This window comes from Apium graveolens, unplaced genomic scaffold, assembly GCF_009905375.1.
Source record: "Apium graveolens cultivar Ventura unplaced genomic scaffold, ASM990537v1 ctg5893, whole genome shotgun sequence".
Classification (NCBI taxonomy): Eukaryota; Viridiplantae; Streptophyta; class Magnoliopsida; order Apiales; family Apiaceae; genus Apium; species Apium graveolens.
Window position 1 is genome coordinate 77,358 of NW_027419140.1, and position 6,296 is coordinate 83,653.

General features: G+C 33.6%; 1 protein-coding gene across 1 annotated transcript; it reads right to left on the minus strand.

Annotated features, from left to right (window-relative positions):
- Positions 1–3,173: 3,173 nt before the first annotated feature.
- LOC141702920 (uncharacterized) lies at positions 3,174–4,199 on the minus strand. The gene has a single exon (XM_074506507.1). It carries the CDS (start codon positions 4,197–4,199, stop codon positions 3,174–3,176), a length of 1,026 nt encoding a protein of 341 aa, XP_074362608.1.
- Positions 4,200–6,296: the final 2,097 nt, after the last annotated feature.

The following is a 6,296-nucleotide window of genomic DNA, read 5'->3' on the forward strand; positions in this document are numbered from 1 at the left end:
ATACTAATTTCGGGCTCTTTCGAAGAGAACATTAACAAAGTGACACATATATACAGTCCGAGAGACACACAAACAGTCAAAGAGAGAGTAAGAGAGAGAAAGAGAGAGAAAGAACACCTGTGTACTTAGCCTCGCCAGTTTCAGCCTCTGATTTGAGGTTTCAGCCATCGTTTGTAAACCCTAGCTGCGCCGTGAAAGAAAGAAGAGAAAGAGGGGAAACGATGTAATTGAAATTTTGGGGGTAAATAAAGTATATACCTAAAAACTAAGTCGGCTAATAATAGTTGAATTTAGCTGTGTCGTGCAATAAGACCTTGTTTGGTTGAAAAAAATGAATCAGAGTGTTCTCCCAGTTAAGCTTCTGTATAAAACCTCCTGTTATCAACCAAAATACAAACACTATCATCCACTTTACAAAAATTTACAAACATTTAATTAAATTTCAAATTTAAAAAAATATAAATAAAGTAGCAATTGTTTTGATATAAATTTTATTAATAATAATGAATTACACCAAGTCATCATCATCACTAAATTCATCATTTTCCGTTCCATTTTCTTCGTCTTCATCTTCGGCTTCCTTATCATTTTTACTTTCTTCATCATCATCATGATGTATCGAGTAGTCATTTTCAAACATCCTTAAATCAACAAAAAAATTTGAAGGATCACGAATAGTAACACTTTCGACATGGGAAGATGAAGCATTTGACACTTCATTTTGTAAAGCATCATCGATGATTTTGATATTTTCCTTGGTTGACACACTTTCATCAACTTATCGACTCTTTGTTGTTAGAACCGTGTACCATGTTGCTTTTGTATTTAAAATATTTGGTGCATAGTACACTTGATGAGCTTGGCTAGCCAACACAAACACGTCGTCGACATTTAGTTTTGATTTGACATCCACGGTAGTCATCCGATGTCTATCAACTTTGACATGTGTCGTATGATCAAACCAATGACACTTGAAGACAATCACTTGATGTCCATTATGATAGAAGAGTTTTAAAATTTCTTCCACCCTTCCGTAATAGTTTCCATAAGTTTCATTGTAAGAAGTCCCTACAATTATAATTGTTTATAATTTTGATTAAAAGATAAAGGAAAAGTATGTTTCAAATATTATGAGTAAAAGTCTCACCGATGACAACTACACCGGAATTTGTTGAAGTGAGCTCCTTATCATTTGGGCAACTAAATTTGTAACCATTGCATTTGCACGCTTTATAAGACTCCACTTTAAACATCGGACCTCTTATTAGGTCTAGAAATTTCTTTTTGAGCTCTTCATCATCTTGTACCTAAAACATGTGTGACATGATACATAAATATAAGAATAAATTTAAAGATTGCATGAGAAATATATATAATATGTGTATAGGTGTTTATATATAAATCAAAACACATAACCTTCTTTCAAACCAATCTTTAAAATTTTCTTTTTGGTATTGTTCTTTTTCGGTGTCATTGAGAAGGGGGTAATGTTGTTGCACTAACTTCTGGAATCCACTACATTTTTTTGTTCAAAAATAAGAAAAAATAAGTTGTAAACTAAATTCTTAAATTTTGAATTAAAGAGGGTTTAGAAAAATCTTACTGCAAGTACTTTCCAACTTCCGGTGAATTAATAAGAATATAGTATGCCACAAGTTCATGTTCATCACCATTCAAGATTCTATCTCTACTTTGTAGACTAGGATGTGTCAGATATGTATAAACTTCTAACAATTCGACATCATGAAACTTTCGAGGTGCCTCATTCTGACGTAACTGACCATACACAACTTTTGAATCAAAAAATATTGAGCAAAAGTGTACACTTTCCTCCTCAATATAGCGTTGTGCCATGGAACCTTCTGCTCGAGCTTTGTTTCCAACTTTCAATTTCAGGATATGCAAGTATCTCTCAACAAAATATATCCAACGCCCATTAGTCGGACCCCCCAACTTACACTCGGTAGCTAAATGGAGTGGCAAGTGCTCCATCGGATGAAAAAACCCTGGAATGAAGACAGTTTCAAGTTTTGACATTATTCTCACTATATTTGAGTATTTGAGTATTTGACGAGCATAAATCTTGAAAGAAGTTGCACAACTCAATAATAGGATCAGCTACATGTTTCGGAAGTAAGTCACGACAAATGATAGGCAACAACTTTTGCATGAAGACGTGACAGTCATGTGCTTTCATCCCGCGAATGCAATTTTTTTTCCAATTTACGCACCTTGATATATTTGAGGCATACCCATCTGGAAGTTGTAATTCTTCAATCCACTTGAACAACTTATGAATTTGTTCTTTGGAAAGAGCGTATAGCGCATGTGGTTCCGTACCATCATCTTGAATCCACGAATCACGATGCACACTTAATTCTTTATAATCTTTCCTCGCTTTTGTGTTATCTTTGGACTTGTTTGCATCATCAAGAATTGTGTAGATTATGTTGTCAAAGAAATTTTTTCAGTTTGCATAATGTCAATGTTGTGACGAAGGCTAAGTGTCTCCCAATATGGAAGCTCAAAAAATGGAGAACTGTGAGTCCAATTATGTGTCACACCATAATCCCTTGGTTTTCTCTTTGTTGACTTTCCTGGAGGGGGAATTGTATCTGCTCGCACATGGTCTTTGCAAAAGATCCTGAATGTTTAGCGCAGACTGATCGGGTCTCAATAATTCCAAACCTTGTACTCCTTCTCAGGGGATCATCTGCTTCCAAAAAATACCGAGCAGTGCCATAAAAAGTAGATTTACCACCATGTTTGAGTTGTTTAGCTTTTACCTCTCCCATGCAAACTGGACATACCAACTTACCTAAAACATATGTGAAAAACTCAATAAATAAACATATGTGAAATTATATAAAATATGTGCACATGTGTGTGTTTAAAAAATAAAACATGTACCCTTAGTGGACCACCCACTCAGCATGGCAAGTGCAGGAAAGTCACTAATTGTCTATAAAAGTGCAGCCTTCATCATAAATTTGTACGTGAATATATGTCATATGTTTCCACCCCGGTATGCCACAATAATTTCAACTCATCAATTAGCGGCCTAAGATAAACATGTAAGTCTTTTATAGGATCCGTTGGTCCGGGAATAAGAAGAGGCATGAACATGTATGGAGCCTTAGTACAGATAGAGGGGGGAAGATTATACACAACAATCACCACAGGCCATACAGTATACTCCTTGGCATGAGCATCGTGAAAGGGATCAAATCCATTAGTACAGAGTCCGAGTCTAACATTTCTAATCTCTTTGAAAATTGTGTAAATCTACGATCAAATTGTTTCCATTCATCTCCATCTGCTGGGTGACTTAATTGACCTTCAACAACAACTCTATCATGATGCCATCTCATACATTTTGCAGTTTTCTCAGCCATGAATAAATGCTGCAATCTCGTGGTAATAGGAAAATAACGCAAGATCTTACGCGAGATCTTCTGTTTTTTAGGATCCTTTTGCACTTTGTAACGGTCTTTTTTGCATATATCACACTTGGTCTTCTCACTGTGTTCCTTGTAGAATAACATGCAATCATTCTCACAAGCATCAATCTTTTCATACTCCATGTTCAATCCTCTAATCATCTTTCGTACAGTGTAGTACTTCTCAGGCAACTTATGATCATGAGGGAATACTAATCCAATGAGGTGTAACAAGTCATCAAAACCATTATTACTACAATTATGCCTATTTTTCCAACGAAGCAACTCCATTACAAACTCCAATATTGTAAAATTGGCATTATTTGGATATATTGGTTCGGAAGCGATATTTACCATCTCGTTAAATTCTTTTACTTTTGCATTCGGTTCTTCATCAAAATCTTCGCAATCCTCAAAATCATCATCATGTGCATCATACATATCATCATCTCTGTAGCTAGTGTTGCTAAAACTCGTTCCAACATCGTTGCGTAACACATCTTTTTCCCCATGACAATCCCATCTAGTATACCATTGCATAATACAATGTCGATACAAATCAACTTTCACGGTACTAGGATACTTGTAGTACTCATTACCACAATTTTTGCACCGACATCTTATAAGACCGTTGTCTTCGGGATCAAGATTTTCAATAGTAAATTTAATGAAATTATCCACACCATTTTTGTAATCTTCCGTTAAATATTTTGCCTCATTAAATCGATGACGACCAATCCAACTACGATCGGATGTCATCTACAAAATGATCAATAAAAATAAATTACCAATTTAATTATGGAAACTAAGATTATCTCATTATTAAATACCATATTAGTCACCAAAAAATAAACAAATAATAATCACATTATTCTTGAAAAAAAATTTAATCTACTCAAATTTATAAAGATTATCACAATTAAACTATTTAAAACAAAAATCTGTAAAAGAATTACACTTACTTGATGATTTGAGATTTGAGATGCTCACATGAAGAAGTAATTTTAGTAGAAAAGCAAAAAAAGTAGTGAAATGGGGAGAAAGTATGGAGGGAGAAACAATGGAGAAAACGGCTACTGGAATGGAGAAAGGGGTAGGGTTTCCGAAATGAGCACGGGTTAATTCAACCAGAAATAGTCGAATTTAGTACGGGTCAATTCCACCAGAAGTGGTCGAATTTAGTAACGCCCTAAAATCAGTCGAATTTATATTTATGCTACTAGTTATAGTTGTATTTATTTACATTCAACCGCAGCTGGTCGAATATAGTAAGATTTAATTCCACCAGACACGGTTAAATTTAGTATGTCAATAAATGCTTCCCACTGTAGTCGAATTTAGGAATATTCAACCGACTATGGTCGAATTTATCTCCGTTCTACCAAGGTCAGTTGAATTTATATAAATTCAACTACCTTAGGTCGAAAATATAATATTCAACCACCTACGGTCGAATTTATCTCCGTTCCACCAAGATCAGTTGAATTTATATTATTTCGACTGTTGTTGGTCGAAAATAGCAGAAATTATTCAAAAAAAAAATTTTAGAGGGAAATTCCCTGCCCACTGAAAATTTTAAATTAAAGGGCGGCAATTTTTCCCGCCGATCCCACTTATTAAATTCGACCAAATTCGGTCGAATTTTTTACGCGGGATTTTTTTTTGGCGGGATTGTTCCCGCATTTTTTTCCCTCGTGCTAAATTCGACCGAAAAGAGAAGTTAGTCGAAAATAACCGTAAATTCGACCGGGTTATTTCGACCGCCGCTAAATTCGACCAAATATTGGTCGAATTTAGCCGCACCTACTAAATTCGACCGAATATAGTAGAATTTACGTGCAGTCGAATTTAATTGGTTGAAAATACCCTAATTCTCTTGTAGTGATATTTTGAAGACTACACATATATCAGTATAGATTTTTGTATTCTCTCGACAATCACAATAAAGTTTATGTGATTAAACAATAATGCCATCATAAAATCTTACATAAGTTATCACTATTTCCCGATATATATGACCTTTAAAAGTCATGGCCATACTTTAATACCCAGATATATTTATTTGATTTTCTAATTAGTAAAATATATGTTATATTAATTATGTGTTAAGTTTTATAAAAAAGCTAATAGAAGAAATAATGAAAGGCTTTATCAGGGTAATCTTTAAAGTAAATAATAGCAAATTGGCAATGATTACTAAAATCTAGCTCGTAAAGAAGCCAAAGAAGCTTGACAAGTAAATAGTTATAATATCATTGATTGATCAAACCTTAATATAGCTCGTAAAAAGCTAAAGAAGCTTGACAAGTAAATATTTATAATATCATTAATTGATCGGCCTTCAAAATGTTAGAGAGCATCCATTTATTCAAGGCATGTGTCTACACCTTCTCTAAAAAATTTGGCATTGGTGAGTTGCAGTTAAATTTTGTGGCTTCACGCTCATAAATATAAGATTAAATAACATTCAAATCTTAATTTATTGAGAATTAAAAGATATTCAAGTTTTAATTAAACAACTTTGCAAACTTGAAGGACTATTCAATTTATTTCTAAGAGATTAAAATAATATTTTATTGTGCCAATTAACAATTAGTCAATTACCCTTTCATTAGGGACACTTATAGTCCAGTTTCAAAAAAACTCATGTGTCCTTTTGGTGAACCACCAACAAATCATGGGTATGCATATATGTTAATAATCTAAAAATCATTTTTTCACTTTAAAAATATATTATGGATAAATATACATATTCATATATTACTACTTATTTAATATTTGTCCTTATCCTTTTTGTAAAAAAAATGTGCCCCTTACTCCTAAAACAATTGATTTTTGGATATACTATCTCTTACT

Excerpts from the sequence above, each read along its gene's own strand:
- LOC141702920 (XM_074506507.1), bottom strand. The coding sequence starts at position 4,199 with ATGACATCCGATCGTAGTTGGATTGGTCGTCATCGATTTAATGAGGCA.